The sequence below is a fragment of the Strix uralensis genome, chromosome 11 (genome assembly GCF_047716275.1).
Source record: "Strix uralensis isolate ZFMK-TIS-50842 chromosome 11, bStrUra1, whole genome shotgun sequence".
Taxonomy (NCBI): domain Eukaryota; kingdom Metazoa; phylum Chordata; class Aves; order Strigiformes; family Strigidae; genus Strix; species Strix uralensis.
In genome coordinates, this window is record NC_133982.1 from 23,262,493 (window position 1) to 23,285,043 (window position 22,551).

The window sequence follows — 22,551 nt, forward strand, 5'->3', positions numbered from 1 at the left end:
GTTTCCTGTGCCAAGTGCTGGTTACTGCCTGAGGAACATGGTACCAGACAATCCATGATCCTGTTTGTTATGGCATATACTATATTTTTCAAAGTATTTAGCAGAAGAACTGTAAAGAAATGCAATACATTATATTATACTCAAAGGTTGACAATAAAAAACCCACCATAATACATTGTTTCAAACCAAAACCTGGGGTACACTCTATGTGCATCATGAAAAACTATCGTGGTTGTTCTGGAAATTCAAGGACTCTGGCACTGCAGACATGCAGGAAGGAAAAAGGCTAAGTAACAGATAAAAGCTTGCTAGTGAACTCATTCAATGCTTCCACATGTGCTGAAAGTTTAATTTCTTGTGTTTTGGTTAGAAATTTGCAAGGAGTAAACCTCAGCATTGGCCAGCCAAGTCAGTATCAGAGATAAGATGTCTGTCAGCCAAAGCATCCAAAACTATGCTTCGACATCAAGGTCAGAAAAGCTTTGTTATTTCCAAGCAAAAAGAGTGTCTGCTGCATGTCTGTTTTGACTTGTGATGTAGCTTGTCCTGGCAAGCAGTCCAGCCAGTCACTCTTGTTATAAAATAAAGCTACCTCAGGAGCTAATTTGCTCATTTACAAGACCTACACAGGGGTTGAGAGGTACCCACTGAAGCTGAATATATTGTTGAGCTCTGAAAAACTCTGCCTTTTTCCCCCTTCTCTCTCCCTAAAGCAAAGCAGAATCTCTTGGAAAAGATGATACTGGAAACTCTGAATCCAATGCACTACAACATCACCAGCCTAGTACTGGATACGATGCCAGCGGTCACAGTGCCTATACTCATTCTCATGTGCTTTCTGTTTCTAATGTGGAATCATGAAGAAACTTCATCAATACCAGGTAAATTAACTTTAACTGTAGTACCACCTAAAAGCTGTCAGAGTACTTTTTGTTTGTTTGTTTCTCAAATTTAAGTGAGAAAGTAACGGTGAATAATGATTGTATGCCAACAAAATCTACTGAGAGTCAGTTTAGATAATACAGCTTTTTAAAATAACTTATAAAAGAAGTCAGGCTCACTCTAACCTCTGAACTTCCATAATAAACCTGGCTTGGCTCTATACGACATCTATTTTTCTGCTTTATTATGTGTATGCTAGAAGAATATAATACCATTTTTCAAACTCCAGGTGTGCATATTTTCATGTGCATTATAAACTACTTTTTACATGTTTTAAGTTTAAAGCTTTCTAAATTGTCTTTACTAGAAAAAATTATCTAGGAAATTATTCAGATTTTAGTAGATTATCAATTTTTCTCTCCATGTTTGGCACTGAAGACCCTCCAGAACAGAACAACATCAAATGATTTCCCTTTCAGAGCACCCCTTTGTAATGTTTTGGGGGCTTATGGTAGACATTACAGATTCAGCCTATTTTTCATTAGATGCAGTGCAGTGACCTACTGCATGAATGACAACAGTGTACACATCTCACAAAGGTGTCTGACAGGAATAATCCTACACTAACACAGTGGCACCTGAATGAAATTCTGAGAAAAGGTACTTGCCAAACATCCTTCAATATGCGAAAGCTCTTTGAAAGTTAGAGAACGGGCGATATTCACAGAAGGTTACGCTTTCTATTTGAAAATAGAAGACAGACAGAAAATAGAAGACAAGACAACAGAACTAAATCAATATGCTTTAAGTTTACAGCTATTGAAACAACCTGGAGTCTTGCAATTCCTATTAGTAAACAGTGGAGCCACAAGCAACTTCCACATTTTTAAACAATATACAAAAGTTTTGTAAGTTCTTCATTTGTTTTATGGAGTTAGATTTATGTTTTACAGACAAAAGGGGCAAATTTAGCTTGCCCTAAAGAAGGAAACTTCCTTTTAAAAGTAATTAAAGGCAAATTCTCTCCTGCTGTCTCCACTTTCTCCTTCTTGTTGTATGAGGGAAATTTGGTGCTGATTTACAGTGGAAGGATTTAGTTGATAACTTTGTTGACTAAATGCTTATTAATCCATTCTTAGCTCCTACTTAAGCATGTTTTCGTAAGTTCACAGCAGTAAAGGACTTTTTCCTTTAAATATCTGTTTTCTCACTCTAGTATTAATGATGTTAAAAGATGTAATTAATTTAATTACATCAAAAGGATATTGACTTTTCTGTTACTATGACACTTCAACAAAATCAACAAAGATCACTCAAAGGATGTTATACTCACAAATTAATAAACCATATGCATTTTATTTTATCCATTCTTCTTTCTAATATCTAGCCATTGTCCCTCCAAATGTAAGCAATCTCAAAGCAGCAGTTTGAAGTTGTACAAAGAAGTCACGAATGCCACTAGTTGTATGTGCATTGTAAGGGCACAGACTTCCATAGAAACTAAGTGAGGCTTCAACAACGCAGATGCAAGTTTCTCCAAGACAGAACTTCAGAACAGGATTGTGTGTATGAACAGCCCAATGCAGACCTTGACCGTCATCTTAAAAAGCTCCTTTCAAAAGGGTGATGCTCAGAGGTATATTCTTGTCAGTGAGCACTGCTGAGACCAGACTTTTCTTACCCTGTTTCTTAGGGCCAGGATACTGTATGGGAATCGGTCCCCTCATTTCACATGGGAGATTTCTCTGGATGGGAGTAGGTAATGCCTGCAACTACTACAACAAGACATATGGAGAGTTTGTGAGAGTTTGGATCAGCGGTGAAGAAACATTTATAATTAGCAAGTAAATCCTTATTTTCTATCCTTAATAATACGAAGAGCTTTTTCATATTTTTACCTCTTTGCTACTTTTTTTTCTAAAGTAGAATTGAAGTAATTATTTTCAAAAATTATCCTAACATAAACCTTTTACTTCCTGCTCTTCACAGACATTTTTCTAATCTTTTGTTTCTTTAAAGACTCTGCTATTGAAATCTATGTGGTTCTTTAATTTTCTTTGTGGAAAGGAAGATTAAGTACTGTGGCTCAATCCTAAAAAAATGTTCACCATCTCTTTTACTATTCCATTTAATATTAGGATTACATACTATACAGGAACCTAGACAGACTGCAATGCAGGATTAAGCCAAATTTTAGTTTCCTGCGTTCTTAAATTTCTCTTTAAAGTAGGAGTAGTGCTTGAAGATTATGGCTCAAATTCAGCATGTTAATTAAGCACATGCAGCATTATAGGATTATGAGTAATTCCACTCCAATTAATGGGATTACTCATAGACTTCGATTATACACAGTGTTAAACATAATGCTAAACCACATTGTTTTATTTATCATTTTATTAGTTCCAGTGGATGGTTGCTTTCTTCTTACATTGGATCTTCTGGATGCTTATGAATTATGTCATGAAAAAAAGTTAAATGTTTACCTGTAATTGATGAAGAATCACAACCTTTTTATTAGCAATATCAATCGATTCATACTCAGATTTCATTATGTAAAAGCTTTTGAAAAACAACATAATGAAGAGGACTATCACAGGATTTGCCATGTGAAACAAGTCCGCTTCATCTCTGTTTTTACCTCTGTGAAAAGAGGTAATCATGACAAGAAAACTGTTTACATTCTCATCCTACATAGGTGTTGCAAATATCAACTAATGCACTGTAATGTTTTGATAATGTAAAATGCTATGAATTCTTACTGCTGTCTTTTACTTTCTGTACTACCAATTCATCAGAAACAAACCAGGAATGCTGACAAACAATGCCACAGCTGCATCAGACTTTACAGTCAATACATCACTTTTCTTCAGACTTTTTTTGTTTAAAAGCACTGACTGTACCATAGGGAACTAGTGTTTAACTTTTTTTGATACAATAATGTAGCATGAAGTTTTCAATGGTTCATAAATTCACTGCAAAACTCGACCTAACCTGAATTCTGTAGAAGTATACTATTTCCATCAATGTCATCAGAATTTTAACCATCAAATCCAATCATATTGAGATGCTAATGTACATTCTTAGTTACAACAGATGTTGACTTTTGGAGAACTTCATTAAATAGTTCCATAAGAAAAATCTGCTTACACAAGGTCATATGTCAACATCCTTCCTTAAAACATTATTATGCGTCTCCTGTGTAGATGTGTGGAATAGAAGGAAGCAAAATGAAAATACCTTTCCATTTTTGGGGACGTCTGTCATAATTCAACACCATCTTTTCATATTCATGAAAGCACAGACGATGTTCTTTGACGTGCAAAAAACCTTTAAGGAAACTTAGAGAAGAGAGCAGATGTGGGGAAGTACAGGAAAGAGAGAATCATTGATTTCTTTGGAAGGCTGGACGTGCAGACACACTCCTCCCCGTTTTTACTCCAGTCCGTATCCCATGTCTGTCTATTTGTACCATACAGCATCTCACTATTAACTTTACCTCTCGTCGTGCAAAACTATGGTGAAAACCCAGCACTGCTGAACTCAATAGCAGAAGTCCCACTTTGCCTGACTGAAAAAAGAAGTCTGAGATTTACCCCATAGAGTGTGCCACATGGTAAAGAAAGCGTATTGTTTCATTTCAATCTCTGTTCTGATTTTCTTTCTTTTTGTTGGATTTCATTTGATCAGGTTTTCATCATGTCAACATTTCTGAAATACTAGCTCCCTCTAAAGGAAATTACATCTTAAAGCAATAATGCTGGTCACAACCTGTTTGCCAACATGTGTAAATAAACCTTGTCAACTGTAAAAAGATTTATACATATCACAGATTTCCCTAACATGTCTTTTTAGGAATATTTATCCCACACATATCATCATATTATGATGCTGCATTTTTAAGTGATGCATATATATTTATGCTTTCTGTATGTGTCTGGGAATGACCAAATAGCTGTAGAAAGTATAGCTGTAATTTCATACACATCATGATGAAATTATCAACTGTCAAATATTTTACACCTCATCTTCTGAAATATCTGACATTGGTCACTGCCTGATTGTGTCATATATCTACATGTTTCTATGTATACACACTATTCAGATTAAAAGATTGTGGTAACCATTTGCATTTTAACTGAAAAATAGTTTTAAATCTGAACAGAATACATTAATACATCTAATATACATTCTGAAGGCATTTATCATCAAGATTTTTAAGTTATGTAAAAAGAACAATATTTAATGTCAAGCATTGTACTTCCTGCTAAATTGAGAATGCAAGTCAGTACTTCAGAGCAACTATAAGATGTCAGAATTAAAATTCTGTGTACAATCTCTGAAACAGTATTTTTGTTTTGGGCTTTTTCTCCCCATTTCTTTCCCAGACCCTCAAGTGTGTTCCATGTAATGAAACACTGGCATTATGTTTCTCGATTTGGGAGCAAGCTTGGATTACAGTGCATTGGCATGTATGAAAATGGAATCATATTTAATAACAACCCAGCACACTGGAAAGAAATTCGACCCTTTTTCACCAAAGGTAAATCAGTGTGCATTAATATACTTCATTACTGTAGCACACAGTCTATCTTTTCTGAACTGCTCTTTGTCTTTGCATACTTAAATTACAGAAATCAGTTCTCTTTATATAGCCCATAGAATTATTTTATTGCACGTGTTCTTTCACACTTGTCCTGCCTGGTATGCCATTTGAAATGGTCCTGAGGTAGCTTTGCAGATTCTTAATCTCATCCAATTAAAACAAAATTAAATGATGCCCACAAGCCATGTTTTTATGTTTCAAATCCAGCATTTACAATAGCTCAACTGGCACTTCCATAAATGTAGTTGGCTGTTCCTAGCTCAGCCTCCACTGAGTTCAAAGACTTCTCTGTCTTGTTCTAATTGAAAAAAAAAAAAAAAAAAAAAAAAAAAAAGAGTTCTTTAGTTTCAAAAATAATTTAGAAGATCTGCACAGCAGACCTATTTATTAATTCCTTTAATATACTAGGAATCAATGTAGTAACAGAGAGAGATTGAAGTAATTAATATCACCAGGTTGAAATCAAACAGGAAATTACATAAACTCCAGTGTTACTATTTTATGAGTCTGCAATTTTTGATTCACCTTCTTTCTACAAATTGAAAATTTTCAGTATTTGTATATCATTAGAATTAGCTGCTTCAAATGATCTTACAGCCTTCCTAACAAAACTGCCACACCGGTTCTGCAAGCTCCACAGTTGCGACTGCAGAAGTTTACAACAGTGATTTCAGAACCTGAAAGTAAAGCAAAGTAAAACCTAGAAGAAATCAATTATCTGTGGGTTTAAACTTTCTATATTATTTTGTTGATATATCTGTGCTGCTACATGACACTTGGGCCTCTCCTACATGATTTTGCTATTGAAAAATATCTGCAACTGGTTGAAGATGGCCAGGAAAAGATGTATCTTTCTTCTTATTCCTAGAACTACCAGTTCTATTCACAAAACAGACCTCCTCTCTTCTCAATTACAAATATACGATCCCTCTCAACATATATTTGATAAAATAACGTCCTTGAGGCAATTCCAGCAATTCCTGTATGGAAAAGTAATTGAAATAGAGTACTTAGGGCAAGATTTCCAGTCATTCAAAAGTAATCTGAATCCATTCTAGCCGGAGCCTATCGAAATCCCACTGAACTACATAGCAATGGAACGGACCACTGCTTCTGATTGCTTTTGAATTCTTCAAATGCAATAAATTCGTCATGATACTATCATCACTGCTCATTGGAGGACAGACTACTGCCAGGCTAGGCTTCAGTATGTCCACAATGACATTAAAAGGTTGCCAGCAGCTTACTGAAAAGCTACCATGCTGTTTAAGAGCACCCAGGAGTTATGTTTTCAGAAATTCCCTTCATCCCCCCCCACAAATCCCCAACCTATCTTCCCTGCTCAGTGTCACTGCAAACAAATGAGATAGGACATCCCCAGTGCCTGTAATGTAGATGAGGATGTGGATACCCTCCCACACAGAAAGGTAGCACAAATGATGCCAAATATCTTCCCTTAACATGGTACCAACCTAGGAGAAAATGTGTGGTTTGAGACACAAAGTGGCTGGAAGCAAGGGATGTTTGGGCTTTGAGTTCATTACCATTTTAACTCAAAATGCTTACATTTTTCTTTCAAAAGATGATAAATCAGTAAATTTCCGAATGATTTTATACCAGTCACTCACATGATAATGTTTTACATTTTATTGACACCATTATTGCCAGTTGATAAATTATAAATAAGGTATGAAAGTTAACCAATCTTCTGATCATTTTGCACATATATTTCAGCTCTGTCTGGTCCTGGTCTTGTGCGTATGATAGCAATTTGTGTTGAATCAACAATTGATCACCTGGACAAACTAGACGAAGTAACCACTGAAGTAGGAAACATCAATGTGTTGAATCTTATGAGACGGATCATGCTTGACACATCTAACAAGCTTTTTCTTGGGATCCCTTTAGATGGTACTAACACTTTTATTTTTATACCTTATGATGGATCTAAAGTGTATGTCCAAGGAAAAGTCATTGACACCACTCAGCAGTTTTACTTCAGAAAATAGAGCAAGAACAGGCTTTTATATCACCATATAATTGAAATTGATTTATGAGTGATTTTAATTATAAAAGAGAATCTTATACATCCAAAAATATACATTAGTCACACTCATCTTAATAAATACTACCATTTAAAGAGATTTTTTTTTATGCACTGAGTTGCTACATCCCAATATTATATGCATATAGGAATTGGAAGTCTTTCCAGAGTAAATTATTTCCTTGAAAAGAAAATTTATGTCTCCCGTGATTTTTTCATCCTCAAAACCATATGACAGAAATAACATTATCTCAATGTTTAAATTATCCCATTTCAATATGCTGCAAGAGTTCTGCTTCTGCTCCCCTGTGGGAGACTATTTGGCTTTGGTTGACACACCACTATCTCCTTTTAGCTAGCTACCAAGAAGTTTTACAAAGATCTATACCTTTTCTACAGTGTGCTACAAGTGTTTCCTAATGCTATTTACCACCATTAAAACCAGTTGTTTATCAAATTCCCATGAACTTAGTCAGAGTAGGGAACAGGGCCTTATTATTTTTTCTAAAGCATCTGTGTTATTTGACTATTGAGGTTTATGTTTTATACTGCTTTTTGTTAATGTTTCTTTTCAGAACATGCCATTGTACTTAAGATTCAAAATTACTTTGATGCTTGGCAAGCACTTTTATTAAAGCCTGACATCTTTTTTAAGATATCTTGGCTGTGCAAGAAATATGAAGAGGCAGTGTAAGTATCAATGGTCCTACAAACCATTTGCATAAGATCCTTTCTTTCTATAAAGATCTTCTTTGATGTTTACCTCTGCCTTTTAGAAAATAAACTGCTAAACTTGAAAAGGTGACTGGCTGAAGTCCCCTATATGCAGATCCAAGATACCAACAAAACAAGATACCCCACTGATTCTACAAGTGGCTGATCTCAGGGGACGATTTATAGCCCCTGTCTATTCAGCTCTAGTTTACTCACCAAAATATTAGTTAATGACAGCTCAAATGTGAAATCAAATTTAAATCACTGGTTCAGTTCAAACAGACAAGGAAAAGCCATCATATGGGGTAAAGTTACATTTGCTATCTAGTCAAGGACAGACAAATATCAAAGCTACAGTTCATCAAAAGAAAAAAAAACAACTACATTCATGGCACTATCCGAGAAGAGTTAAACCCTGAGCATAATTCTATTTATTGGTTCCCTCACCATGCATTTTTGAGTCAACAACTCATTTTTGTGTTAAAACTTGGTGCTCAGCATAGCATGATAATCCATTTCAAGGGGCTTTTTTCTAAGTAAGGAACAAATACATTTTGTCATCTTCCTCTTTGCAAAAATACAAAATGCCTCTTCTATTTTTATGATCTCATTTGCTATCTTCTGCCAAAACAGGACTGACTATAAAAAGTACTGGCAATCAGTTTGTTCATTTTGGATTTGGATTGCATCCAGTGAGAGAAACTACTACTTATGAAGCATGTGCAATAAATTGTTTTGATAGTGCTGTATAACATAAAGACTTTAGGGGGAAGATGGAAGTTCACCTAAAGTAATTGACAACTCTTATGAACTAGACACAAGATTTATCTTCTTTACCATTTGCTTGCCAGTTATATTATGGCACTGATTAGTTCTTTATCCTGTGATTCTAATAATAGCTAACTATGGTGGCTCAGTTATTACTAGAAAGCCCCTGCAGGCAAATATTGATGTTTCAAAAGCAATCCCATTAAAATGGACTTATTCATAAATTTCTACTGAAAAAAAAAATTATAAAGATCGTTTGACTTAAATCAATGCAAAGAACCACCACATGACTTTTGATATTCTTCTGATAAAGTTGGCAAAAAGGACCATTTGCTATTTCTAATACATAAAAGATGTTATAAATAATGAGAACTTTATCAGGTTTGAAGTTTTAAATGCATTTACCCCTGCAAACCTAGTGAAATTTTCTATCCCAACAATAACAAAAACAAATGGAAAGCCTAAGAATTTCATTTAAAAAACCTTTTAAAATATTTTAAAAAAATAATCGCTTTCAATTATATAGCTAATTGAAAATCCCAAATAAAGTTATAAAAATTGTTGGACATTGCTTTTTCCCACCACTGAAATACAAACTGTTGACACAGTATTACTATTAAAATATGAAAAATTTAGATCAACTCTACCTTCAAGATAGTACAATTTTTCTAACATTTATCTACATTTTTCTAACAATTATCCCCCATGTTCTCCAAGTTCATTTTATTCACAATATAAAATAGAAAATAAATGATTTATTTGGAAATGTTAATAAATGTTTAAAAACTCTACTCATTAATGGTATACAGCGACATATTTTCATCCTTTTCAGTCTATCCTATATAAAGAGAATAAGATTTCAGTCTAAACTAACAAGCAATTATTTAGTAAGAAATAATAAGAAAATACACCTTCCCTTAGTATTACTGCTTTTGCACAAAACCATATAACCACTTTTAGGAATACTCAATTTCTGCCACTCTTAGATGTTTTTACTGGTATAATGTCTATGTTTCTAATCATATCCTAGTGTATACTCAAAGCCTACAGATGTTTATCATATGTTGGATTTCATCTGTTTTCAGCAAGGATCTGAAAGGAGCAATGGAAATCCTAATAGAACAGAAAAGACAAAAGCTTTCCACTGTTGAAAAATTGGATGAACACATGGATTTCGCATCCCAATTGATTTTTGCACAGGTATTGGCAGTGTACTCAAAATATGGCTAACTTCGATATTTCTGACATTCTCCTGTCGCTAACAACACAGATATTTTAAGTTTAACTTGCAAAACCTATCTGAAAGTCATGTCATCATAAAGATATACAAATTAGTTGGATCTGTGCAGTCACTCACAGTGACTCAAACATTGAATAGTTGCAATTTTGGGAACAGGTGCTTTTCTGATTTTTTTTTCATGGCTTAAACAACATCCTTACAAGTCTTGCATCTATCCCTGAATGGCCTCCAGTCTTTCCCTAACCCCTGTATTTTATCTTGATGTATTGCCTCTTGTTTGCAAAGGCTCCAAATGCTATGTAAATCCTACCTTGCATAATCTCTGATAGCTCACAAATTCTCTGAGGAAAGACAATAAATCAGTAAGAATCTGAGCTAAGCTAACTCTTGCTTTTCTGTTAAGATAATATACACTCATCAAAACATGGCTTTTCTGTTTTTCTCCAAAGGACAAAAAAATAAATGCTATTTAGCATGTGAGATAGAAAGACTGACAAGATTTTTACTTTTGTTTAAAGCAGATAGTCTAGGTCCTTCCCATTCTACCACTATAGGACCTTTGTTGGCATCAGAGTTCCACAATCAACATTTTCCCCAAAATTTTAAATTTTTTTCAGAACAGAGGGGACCTGACTGCTGAGAATGTGAACCAGTGCGTGTTGGAGATGATGATTGCTGCTCCTGATACTCTGTCTGTAACTCTCTTCTTTATGCTAATACTGATTGCAGAGCACCCCACAGTGGAAGAGGACATGATGAGAGAAATTGAAACTGTTATGGGTAAGCAGGAGCTTCAAAGTCAGTGATGTGGGAATGTAATTTTGCTTCAGCAGTGATCTAATTTTGATTATTCCAAGGCCAAAAATTCTGTTTTCTTCCAACAGAAGTATTTGCTGTAAATATGACTACCAATATATAAAAGATTTTATTCAAGATCAAATGAAAGAAGATGAGCAATTTGTAAGATTAATTCAAATAGGAATCATCAGAATTGACAATCTATTAGAAAGAACACCCTATAATCACTCCTCAGCAACAGCAGTGCAAATCAGCACTCACCTCAGATTCTATTGAAATTATTTTCCATTTACCATGAATAGCAAAAGAGGACACTCATTTCAAATACTTCTAATCACCAGTACTGTGTATATATAGAACCTGTCTAGGTTTCACTATGACTGCAGAAGAGAAAGAGAAAATTAAAATTATATTCTGCTGTCATCCACTTTGATATCAAACTGGTCTCCTCTTTAAATACCAACTATTCAAAACACAATCAAGATATTCCAAATTTGTATTCTTCTCTTTCCCTAGACTTCATTCAAAGCCTGACACTGAACTAATATCCACTCTTATTCAAGATTTACTTCTGGTCAGTTAAACACGGGAAAGTGTATAACAAGTCCTTTATTCTTTTTCTAAGGCACTTATATTAAACCTGATTTTATTGTCCTCATGAGAGTTGAGTACTCATTTATCTTCCCTATTTATTTCTAATAGTCTCTACTTCTAAGGCAGTACAATGTTGTTGCCTTTTCCTTAAGCAAATGACCAGCTCAGGTAGCAAAGCTGCCTTTTATCTTGTAAACCTACCACTGCAGTGGTCAGCCTGTAGCTCTTGAGCTGCTTGTGGCTTGAAAGTTAAAGTAAGGCTCCCAGTGGCAGCACGTCATGGCGCTGATACTGCTGCTGATGGAATCAAGCTGGGAGAAAGTTACTCACGGTAACTGAAATAGTCAGCTGTACATCCACCCAAACCCAATCACATGGTGAAAATTTAAGTTCCCTACAAAGTTATGTCCCATCTGCAGACTATTCCCAGATTCCATTTGCTGTCAGCTCTCAGAAGATTTCTTTGTTGTGTCTTGTTGCTCTCATTCATAAAAAATTCAGGGAAGGACTTTCGGAGTTCTATCATTGACAAGAAAGCAGAACAAAGACTCATAATGTATTAAGAAGAACGAGAGATCATAAATTAATTAACTAGGGTTTATGCTGATGAACAATATACAAGATTTCTTGAATATGTAAGGCTACATAAAACTCCTTAGAAGCTGTTGGATCCTTCCTACCATTTCAGAAACTGAGAATCTTCCAAAAATATTTTGGGATTTGTACAATGAAGCTATTAAATTCATAACCAACTTCTTCACCATCTGTTCTATTCCACAAGGTGACAGAGACATACAGAGTGATGACATGCCAAACTTAAAAATCGTGGAGAATTTTATTTATGAGAGCATGAGATACCAGCCAGTTGTGGACCTGATCATGCGAAAAGCTTTACAAGATGATGTAATTGATGGCTATCCTGTGAAAAAGGGGACAAACATTATTCTCAATATTGGACGTATGCATAAGCTTGAATTCTTCCCAAAGCCGAATGAGTTTTCTCTTGAAAATTTTGAGAAAAATGTGAGTTTTCTATTTTATTTTTCACAGGAAATTGGGTATTATCTATTGACAATGTCTCTTCCTCTTATTTTGATCAAGAACTTTGTGACCATAAGACTGTTATCCCTTTGTTTAAGTGCCTAGTTAGCTATAAATCCTGCTTATTACTATTATTATTATTATTATTAAAGCTAGGCCAATATTTTCCTATCAAAGTGCCTTTTAATTAAAAAATACTTATGATATCAAAACCAAAGTTTTCCCAGACATCTTAAGTTTGATTAAAAATTCCTGATTAAATTTGTCAGACACCCATAGTTCCCATTATATCCCCTGACACTGGACAAAATAAAAGAGGCTTTAGGGAGCTAGAGCCTTGCAAGCAGTATAACACAGAGCTGAGGCCATGTAAGGATTCTCTGGAGAGATGAAGCAGGATAGTAACTCCTGAGAGACTGAGAATCTAGCACCCATTTTATTCTCTCTTTTTTTAAATTGCTAAATAAAAACAAACATGTTTTATAGACCAAAACTCAATACTGCAGATGCTGAGTAATTCAGTCCCAGTTCAGCACAGCATGTCAACTTAAATTAATTTCTAACTCTCAAAAGAACTAGAATTTTCTTTAGTGTACATTACTGAGTCCTGTATCAAAAGAAATGTGAACTTTTTTCCTACTTGTAATCCTCTATCATAAATCGACTATTTACTTTCATTTAGACCTCTGCTCTTTTGATTACTGATTAAACAAATTGTTTTGCAAAACTGTATTTGTTCAGCAATAATCATCTGGATAGATTAAAACTGAAAGAAAGAAAGAAAATAGACTGATTCTATGGCACATTGGAATCCTTCTTTTTGACTGTTAACCAGTGCAGATGGAAGCAGAAGATACTGCTACCCATGTGGCAGCACAAAATATGAAATACTAAGGTTTGCTTAGCACTCCTGTGAGGGAATTAGAAAAGTCTCTGGAATAAATAGCCATGCAAGAGTGGAAGGAATAATCGACTTAATTCAATGAAGGGAATCTTAACTGCAGAACGTTAGCCTTACCATCATAGATGCACAGATTTTCCTGGTATGCAATCTTTTACATTTTCTAGTGGCTTGTCAAATATTAAGGTTGAATGGAGCTGAAGTTAAAGGGTTAATGTTTTCTACAGCTGTCACAGTTCTCATTTTGTCCAACTAAAAAGTTAGGAAATAACTTTATCACCTGGCAATTTTTTTTTTCTTTTGAGATGTCAGCAGCTGCACGCATAAGTGTCCACAGACAGTAATTTCAGTTTTAAAGAAATAAATAATGATCTACTTTGGTACACCAAAAATGGGCTTACTAGTAAGAACACTGGAAAAAATAATTAAGAAAATAAATAAAGAAAATACATGAATGTTCAAGCCAGAAACATGCCCCTAAGTTTTCAATTTTTCCTATCAAAAATCTAGGAGTACCATGTATGCCACACACAAATGAGCACTGACCAACCCGGTTAACATTTCTCAACTGCCGTTGGATTACCCATAGCAAACTCTGCACACTGTATTAAAAACAACAGATCAAGGAAAAAAGTCATTGTAGAAAATTCGAGAGCGATTAAGTTTATTGAAATAACTATTCACTTCGAATAGCTTCAATTTTGCCACCCATTATTTTCATTCTAAGTATTTCTATCAAAATGGATTTCTTGCTTATATTAAAAGCCCACTTTGCTACTAAAAATATCTCCTCTTGACCAAATATTTAACCACACATTTTCTATCTGACCTGATGCATTCTGTTTGCCACATAATTATTCTAGCAGGCACAATTTTCACACAGTTGTCTAAGTGAATAGCAATTCACACCATTATTTATGATAAGATGGCATTGTTAGAATCTAAACATTTTTCCATTTTCCCAGGCTGTGCATTTGCCATTGTGCTGTACTGCCAGCTGCTGTACTTGCTCTGTATTATAAACTCTTGTATTTACCTATCATTTTTCAAAAAGTACAGCTCAGTTTAATTGAAAAAATTTAAGCAGAAAACACTTTTTGCAGTTTGAAAATGAAAAAAATAGATAATTTAATATAAAGCAACCTTTTCTACTCTATTCTTTAGTTAAATAGTAAGTCAGAACACAGCTAATCACTTTTTTAAAAGAAAGCTACACAGATGAAGAAAAATAATTTATTTATAGCCAGACTTGCTTTTTCTTACTCATAATAAGTACCTTTGTACCTCATTAGCAGTACTATTCATGCTGTTGGGACTGTTTTGGAATACTGATCTATTCAATGTCAATAAAAGTAGCAGAAACTGGCTGTGCATTCTTAACAGTTCTGGGAATCCTGCATTTCACATTTTAGTTGATAGGACAGAAGATGATCATTTTATAAGTGTTATCTCTCTATTAGATATCAAATAAAATTTTCAATATTGCATCTTATGACAATAATTCTCAGGAACAGTAACTTTTTAATTACAATTATAGTAGGTGTACAGCTTTGTGATTATCTTTAGACAAGGGATCAGCTTGTATCTCAGACTTTGTAAATGAACATTTTCTGAAAAAGTTTTTAAATGAACTTTAATGCATATTGAAGGGCAAAAGCTTCACTTCATTTCACAGCTTGTGGTAAAATCCTTGTAGCTCGCAGGGTGAACGGGCTGAAATACATGGGCAGAATTCAACTGCTTAACTTTCCATTCCCTGCTATCTTAGCATTTAAAACAGCAAACCTTCTGTAGGTGTCTCTGTATTTTGGCCTGACTTGGGTGGAAGGGCAGTTCAGTGTAAAGGGAAGAAGTAATTGCTCCCAAGAGATTCTTCCCACAAGTTTTTCAGAACATATTTACTACCAATTTCCATCATAACTTTGGCTACTTTTATGAAGAAAAATTTGTCTTAAACTTTATTGCTCATGTTATTCTGTGCAGGTTCCTTCACGCTATTTCCAACCATTTGGATTTGGCCCTCGGGGCTGTGTAGGAAAGTTTATTGCCATGGTAATGATGAAAGCAATTCTGGTGACTCTTCTGAGACGGTGCAGAGTACAGACAATGAAAGGAAGAGGCCTTAACAACATCCAGAAAAACAATGACTTATCCATGCACCCAATAGAAAGGCAGCCTCTGCTGGAGATGGTTTTCACACCAAGAAGAAACACAAACAAGAATCAGGGTGACTAAAATGGATCAGCGTTAAACTTACAGGGCTTTCTCAGCCACGGCCACTAAGAAATACCCATCATTCCTAGGTAAAGATAGAGAGTAAAACATTTTGTTGCCCCTAAATGACTATGGCTTCAGATGACAACTTGTTCTGCCTGTACAGCAGAACCACGTTCTGGCCACAACTTCAATGTAATAAAGAAAGACTAAAATTACAAAATAGCCCTGTTGCTAGGTGATGGCACACCATACACAGGATTCCTGGCTACTTTCTAAAACCATCAAGTTCAGCTGAAGTTATGCCTTGTTTTTCAAACAGCGCAAGTTCAGATGTTTGGGGGTCAACAAAAGAACATGCCTGACATGTTTAATTCCAGGACTACATGTGTCCCCCTTCCCCCCACCTCCCCGAAGTTGAGCCTAGCCATATTTAAATACTGCAAAAGCTCTAATTATCTGGTTTTGAAAACATATGAATAATATTAAAGTTGATTTTAAGATTATGAAACAATTAAAAATATTTAGGACATACGTAAGTTATAAAAAAATGTTTGTATAAGAAGTCTTTCAAACATTTTTCTTTACTGTTTTGCAGTCATATTAAACAGATACCAAAGACTTATAGTGTCAGACAGATTTTACTGATGGTAGTAATCTTCAGAGTACTAGGTAATATGACAGTTGAGGTAACTGCTCTGTGTTTTTAAAACCCAGTGTCCTGCTATGGAGTATGCTACAGAGGATCTGTAAACATCTTGGTAAAGACCAGTTGAGATTTAGGTAACAAATATGAAACGTAACCACTAGTATTACATGGAGAGGGGACGACAGCACTCAGCTCCACCTCATCTGGTTAACTGTAGAAATTTCCCACCTCACCTCAGTTTGGTGAAGTTCAAATTCTCTCTAAACTGTCTAAGCAGTACCAAATCCTGTTTCAGTCTGGGTTTAATTGCTCAATTCTACTTCAGAGAGTAAGATTTCAAGTTGTTGTCCATGTTCCCACACTACAGCAGGGGAGAAAGTCCCTCCCTAATTATCCACATGGCTTTTATTGCTTCTCCTGGAAGAGCACTGGGCTGTAGCCTGCTCTCAAGCATCTTGCTCCACGCCCACTGACTTAAAGAGAGTCAGTAGCATAAAAGAAACACTGGCTCAAGAAGCAGACTTTTTTTTTTTTTTTTTTTGAGAGAGAGATAAAATGGCCTTCACTCATCTACTCAAGGTAAGATGCAAGTTTCATTGGGTAAATGCTCAGAGTTTTGTGGTGGCAATGGAGAAAAGTTCTGAAGTAACAAGCAGATTTCTAGAAAACATTTTTTAAAGAGTTTTTGCATACACAAATCCTTATTTTAATTATAAAGTAGGATTAGTTTTATACGTAGTCCTTAACAGGAAAGCTACTTAACGACCCAAAATTTCTTGTTGAAAATGGACCGATCTTGAAATCTGTAGAATCTTGACATTCATTGATATCTCTATTATCTTAATGATGAGCTGTTAGTCTAGACAAGAAGATGATGATCTTAATGATGGCTTAATGACAACGGTCCTTGACAGAGACTTTCAATTTTCAGAAGCTTGAGTTTTTATACCGTGTAACCCAAAGAAAGGGGGTTTCTGGATAAAGTGCCTTGATAAAGCCAAACCACCAATGTACAACAGGCTTTATATTAACCTTTTCCTTCCAAATCACTTAAACTATAAAAAGAAAAAAGTGTTTATGTCCTTACTTAGAAAATTCTACTTTTTAAGTCATGAAGTGACACAGTGGTATGAACCTTTGGAATATCTACTGTAACCTCTATTTCTACATTCTCTGTAGCCTTTAAACTAGGAAATTGTTAGAGCTGTTGATAGAAGAAAAAAACTAACCAAAACAAAACAACCCCAAAAAAACTGATTAAATCACATTCTTATTCTGTATCATAAAGCACCAAAAAGGGTACTTCAGTGGACACACATTTCTTGTTTGTATGAGAACTTTAAAAAGAAAGTCACTGAAAGGTCTTTTTTCTTGGGAATAAACTACTATTTTATACACAGTATGCATCTTTGCTTATTTCACACACAAAAACATTGTTATGGTGATAATTTACTCTCTGATTTTCCATCTCATAATTATAGGTCTTACCCCAAGTAAAATTTTTCACAAGGTTGGAATTAATAAATTACTTTTATCATTCAAATTTTGAAATAATTATATGAAATCATGTAGATATATGGCAAATGCATGCTTCTCTGATTTCTTTAATGTATTATATATTGTTGAATTTGTATGCTGGAATTTCAGAAACATGATTACAATAATTATTCTATGGAAGAAATAAAGCAGTTTCATTTTTTACTTTTTGTAAGCAAGCCTGCAGAATTATTTCCCATTGTATTTTAAGTATTTTCTTTCTGATATGCTTTGCACATAGTGTTTCTGGTCCTCAAATTTCTACAGTACTCAATTTTGTCCAAATTTGGACAATAGACCTGTTAATTACTCTGAGCTGTTAGCTAATCCGAGCTTATGGCTATTATGCAGTGGTCTATTTGCATGAATATTTGCACAATAAGGTCCATTTCCCTCCTCATATTCTTACATATGTTTGAGAACTGCAGTTGGTGAAGCAGTGTTTCAGCGCTTGCCATAAGGATATAAACAGTTTAAATCTTCTCAATGTATATATGCCATTGTACAGAATTCTGATTTTAAATGGTGTTTTATTATCATCTACTGTAAAAATTTAAGTGAATTTTAAAACCACATCAAGTCTACTATCATCAAGTGACTATTCCATTAGCGTTCAATACATCAACATAGACCCAACCTGAAGACTATGTTTTATACGTCACTGTGATTATGGGCTGCTCACAGCACATAAACATGGATGTTGTTAGAAAATAAAACAATCATTAAATAAAAGTTGTATACACAAAATCAAGTTTTAAATCATGCTTCATCGGGTTTTCCCAATCTAAGAATCACAAAAAAGTATTTAAATGTATGAGTGTGTATGCATGCATGAACTGATTATTAAAGTATTAGACACATTGATGAAATCTGGGATGTTCTAAACTCAAATTTCCCACTGATTTCAGAGGATATAGTATTGCAAAGATATTTTTAATAATAGTAAGAAAGCAGAAATTAAGTAATTTAAGTTCATACAAGACTGCTTGCTGAGGAATGCACTTTATTGAAGCTTTGAAAGATGACGAAAGAGGTAGTTTTCGATGATTCTTAAAATAATAGGGATTTGTGAACCTAACAAAAAAGCTTGGCTTGATGATAGAAAAGGGCTCAGTTATCTGTGAGAAACATATAAAAAGTAATAAAAAAATTAAATAAACTGATTACATAGTTCAAAGTAAATTTCATCTCTTTTTCTACTCATGATGGCATGACAAATTCAGTTTGTATCTGTATAACTAATTTATTTATTTTCAAATGAAAGCTTTCAGAGTGATAATTTTTGTATTTGGCTAAGTGACAGAAAACTGGAAGGTAGTAAATGGCACACTAAAAAAAAAGATCAGAAGAACTGTTTAACATAGCTGCAAATTAATAGATTTTTCAGACATTAATCTGATCACAAGACACTCCCAGTGAAAACATTTATCCTAGAATTTTTCAGCTCGATTAACAATTTTTAAACATCAATAAACAATTGTCATTTTATTAGATTGTTCACTTTCTGCATTCTCCAATACGATCCAGTGTTATAGCCTCAGTTAATATCCCATTAAATTCAATTCTTAACTTTAAAAAAAAACCAAAACAGTTGAAAGTTTACAGCAGAAAGGAATGTGTTACTGTTGGATAAAGGAAAACAGTTAATATGTTGGGCCAAATCTGTTCTGATCCATGTTGAAATAAATCCTTCTTTAGCCTAAGATTGGAATTTGCTGCTGACATACTCATTTCAAAGTGGCAGTTAGCCAGGACTTGAGAGGTTAAGACTGTTAAGGCTCAAAACAACATTACCTATCTACTATTATTGCAAGCCTTAAACTTTATGATATCTATTTATAAAAGTGCTGGGTTTGCATACTGTTGTAACTCCAACGTTTTCAAACACAGACCTTGAATTTTACAATACAGACAAGCACTTGATTCCACAAATCTACACTACTGTAGCAATAATTCCATTCAAATGATCAATGCATTAAAAAAAAAAATATCACCCAGAATTGTCTTTTTCAGAATCGCATACTGTGAACTACAGTCCCTCAAAAAACCTACTGCTTTCATAGAGTGAGATGATATGTTGTTCATATTTTTGCTACGATCTCTTTAGTTGTAGATCTTTTCAGTTATATTTGTACCTAAATAAAAATATCTACAAGTTATCACTGCACTCTGAGCAGGGTCCAGCAGATGGCACACACAGAAAATTTATTCATGCAACAAGAACAGCTTATGTATTGTTGAAGTCCTTGTACTCCTATGGTCTTACTCAGTTATTAAACACTGCTTTAGGCAGAGGTGGGGTCATTCTAGACTCACTGAAAGTGTAGAGGTGGACAGAAAAACGAACCACCAGTAGTGTGGACAGAATTTATTGTCATTATTCCAATTAGTACTGGTGTTAGTACTGGCATTATTTTCAAGTATCACTTTTTACTAGGTGTTCTCCCAGTCTACTTGAGTGGAATCTATAGGTATCATTTGGCACCATATGGATAGAACCCTGCTCAGTAAGTTTCAAAATGATTTCTGAGAAATTGTAAGGCTCTGCTGGTATTTTAATTAGAATTATACTTTACCTAATTAATTTGATGCATTGATACTAACTCACTTTCTCTTAATATCATATTTTTATATGCTATTTTACCCTGTTGCTTGGTTAATTTAATTTAGTGCCTCTATGGCATTCTTCCATAGCCCACAGCAGAACAGAAATCTCTAATGAAACATTAGAGTCTTTGAAGGAAAGTTCATTTTTGTGTATTGATCCTTCAGTAAGTAATGCAGGTCCCAATACTTCATGCAGTCTCACCACACTTCTACTGTAGTTACAAACTTACCAGTCCAAGAATTGAGCAGGTCTTCATAATTATTCTTTAAATAATTGCTGGTCAAAATCGAGACCAGTCAACTCAGCTGCAAAAAAGCACACATTTGGCACAATGTGCACAACTCCATTAAACTGCCTGATTAGAGCTGAAAATACCTTCCATCAGATTCCATTTAATCCCTCTTTAATTTTAGAAGAGCTGATTAGCATCTCACTCAATGCTTTATAAACTTGTCCTTACTTTGTAATATGTAGATGGAGTTGAACTTCATTGTCCATTTAGCAGCTATTGAAAGATTCCTGGCAAGTAATTATAGATCAAAATAGCTATATTCAGAAACTGCACCTTCTAACACCTATACACATATTTGTATTTATATTCACCTTTTTTCCTTCCAGCAAATGTTAGAAGATGTTTTTCAGTGTTAAAGAAGAGTTCAAGAGAGACATGACAAGATTATAAATCAGTATTATTATAATATTAAGTATGGTGCTAACTGCATTAAGAAAATTGCCACTTACTTCCATTTCAGAAAGCACATAATTAAATTTTGCAAAAGGATGAGATCCAGCTACTGAATGAATACTAAAGCAGCTGCAAATGGATCTTTTTCTGTTTGATGTGAAGTGAAATGTTTTCAAATGAAATTTCACCAGCTCAGATGCATAAATACAAATGAAAGTATATTCATTGGTCTTGTCTTCCTTCTTACATGAAGAATAATGCAAAGATAAATTCACACTACAGAAATGTTATCAATCCATTATATTACTTCACCTAAGGATTTCAAAGCATGTTATGAGTATCAATTAAGTCTGTGAAACAGAGCTGGCTTGCTAAACCCGTGCCCCAGAGAAAGGCTACAGTAAAAAACAATTTACTATGTAGCTCAGGGACTAATTGCCTGAGGGCCCCTTCACTTAGATGACAATCTTTGGTCAAAACCCCAAGACACTGAGACCATAATCCAGCTAAAACGTCTTTGCTTAGATGCCAGGATATATGGCCAGAGTCTGCATCTATGAGGATGCATGCATGGTGTGAGTAAACAACATTATGTATACAGTAAATATTTCTCTAACACTATGTAAATCATATGATCTAACCATTTAACCAAAGGTTAGTACAGCAGAAAATACATAATAAATGACAAAACTTTGGTTAGAACATATGGTAAAACTCAGGGATAGCAAAAAGTTGCAGACTAAAGAAAAATGAGAAGGTAAGCCAACTGTTATTGCAAATGTGTACCTGTGGGCTTCAGGGAACAGACAGGTAAGGAAAATGTCAGAACTGGGGACACTAATGTCTTGTTGTGACACTCCACCTAGGGAAGAATAGCCATCAACCTTGGCACTGCACACATAAACAAGATGCAAGAAGAACACTTCAAGAGGGATATATACAGCTTGCTAAAATGTACCAGCTGTGGTTTATTACTGCTTGCTTCTTGTTAGTATCTAGGTTACCAGTAAATTCATTGCTGGCAAGTATCCTGCTTAAAATAACAAGTGCAAGAACCTCAAGGTTTTTTGGGTTGGTTTGTTTTTTAACAGCTACTTAAAATTATATCAAGGAATGACAATACCCCATTTTCAGTTCAAGCTACACACTAGAGCTCTTTGCCATATAGGAGAATGTCACCTAGTAAATACAAAAGCTTGTTGAAATTCTCTTAAATTTGAGTCATTTATCATCAATCATTTCTGAAAAGTGTCATGGGAACTGTATCATGACCC

General features: G+C 34.6%; 2 protein-coding genes across 2 annotated transcripts in view; one reads left to right on the forward strand and one right to left on the reverse strand.

Moving 5' to 3' along the window:
• GLDN (gliomedin) overlaps positions 1–22,551 on the reverse strand; it is a 103,790-nt gene that overhangs the window by 50,752 nt on the left and 30,487 nt on the right. The gene's annotated exons all lie outside the window — the stretch shown is intronic.
• CYP19A1 (cytochrome P450 family 19 subfamily A member 1) lies at positions 516–15,820 on the forward strand. Its single transcript, XM_074880411.1, has 9 exons — positions 516–881; positions 2,576–2,726; positions 5,268–5,422; positions 7,220–7,396; positions 8,105–8,219; positions 10,097–10,211; positions 10,869–11,031; positions 12,425–12,666; positions 15,569–15,820. Exons 1-9 carry the CDS (start codon positions 737–739, stop codon positions 15,818–15,820), a joined length of 1,515 nt encoding a protein of 504 aa, XP_074736512.1. The 5' UTR covers positions 516–736.